Raw genomic sequence first — 1,060 nt, forward strand, 5'->3', positions numbered from 1 at the left:
ATATACTATAATATGCCACTGGTATACATTATGAACACATCAGCCCCTCCCTCCCACATCTGCACCTTCAAAAGTGCAGTACACGGCTTTATTGTAATCACCTGATGGTAAATAACACCCACACCCACACCCACACCCACACCCCCACCCACCCGCCTACCTGATTGAGTAGGATATTGGACAGCTCGCGATACATGTCCTTGACGCCCCTGTTCTTCCAGCCCTCCAGCATCTGCACCTCCTCCAACAGGTCAGGCATGTCTCGGTGCATCATCTCCCGCGTGTCCTGGTCGTCCTTCTGCAGCTGCTCCATCTTTAAGCGTGACTCCTCGATGGCGTCGGTGGCTTTCTTCCGTCGCAATAGCAGCTGTGGGGTGGCCGAAGTGTGCGGGGTGAGAAATGTTGACTAGTGGGGAGGGTACGAGAACAGTCGAAAAGTAGGTATGGTATGAGAATGAGGGACAAATAAGTATGGTACAAGGACAGTGGACTAGTAGGCACAGTACGAGAACAGTCGACAAGTAGGTATGGTATGAGAATGAGGGACAAATAAGTATGGTACAAGGACAGTGGACTAGTAGGCACAGTACGAGAACAGTCGACAAGTAGGTATGGTATGAGAATGAGGGGACAAATAAGTATGGTACAAAGACAGTGGACTAGTAGGCACAGTGCGAGAACAGTCGACAAGTAGGTATGGTATGAGAATGAGGGACAAATAAGTATGGTACAATTGCAGGGTACAAAGACAGTGGACTAGTAGGCACAGTGCGAGAACAGTCCACAAGCAGGCATAGTACAAGAAAAATGGCCGAACGAGTATAGCGAGGGATAATACAACTGTGCTAGACGAATAGACGACGTTAGCGCTATGAAATGATACTCAGGTGCTTAACTAGAGAGACAAACACACACACGCACACGCACGCACCCGTGCATACGACACGCACACACACGCACACGCACACGTACACACACACCTTGGTCCACTCCTTGTCCTTCTTCTTGTTCTTATCGCCCATCAGCTCTTCCACATCCGCCAGGTCAGTCTTTGCGTTCA

General features: G+C 49.6%; 1 protein-coding gene across 1 annotated transcript; it reads right to left on the reverse strand.

The window, feature by feature from the left end:
• Nucleotides 1-97: 97 nt before the first annotated feature.
• SARC_16497 (hypothetical protein) lies at nucleotides 98-367 on the reverse strand (the record flags this gene model as incomplete). Its single annotated transcript, XM_014289397.1, has 1 exon — nucleotides 98-367. The coding sequence occupies one exon, from the start codon at nucleotides 365-367 to the stop codon at nucleotides 98-100; it is 270 nt and encodes an 89-aa protein (XP_014144872.1).
• Between the last annotated feature and the right edge of the window lie 693 nt (nucleotides 368-1,060).

This window comes from Sphaeroforma arctica, assembly GCF_001186125.1.
Source record: "Sphaeroforma arctica JP610 unplaced genomic scaffold supercont1.8223, whole genome shotgun sequence".
NCBI classification, from domain to species: Eukaryota; class Ichthyosporea; order Ichthyophonida; genus Sphaeroforma; species Sphaeroforma arctica.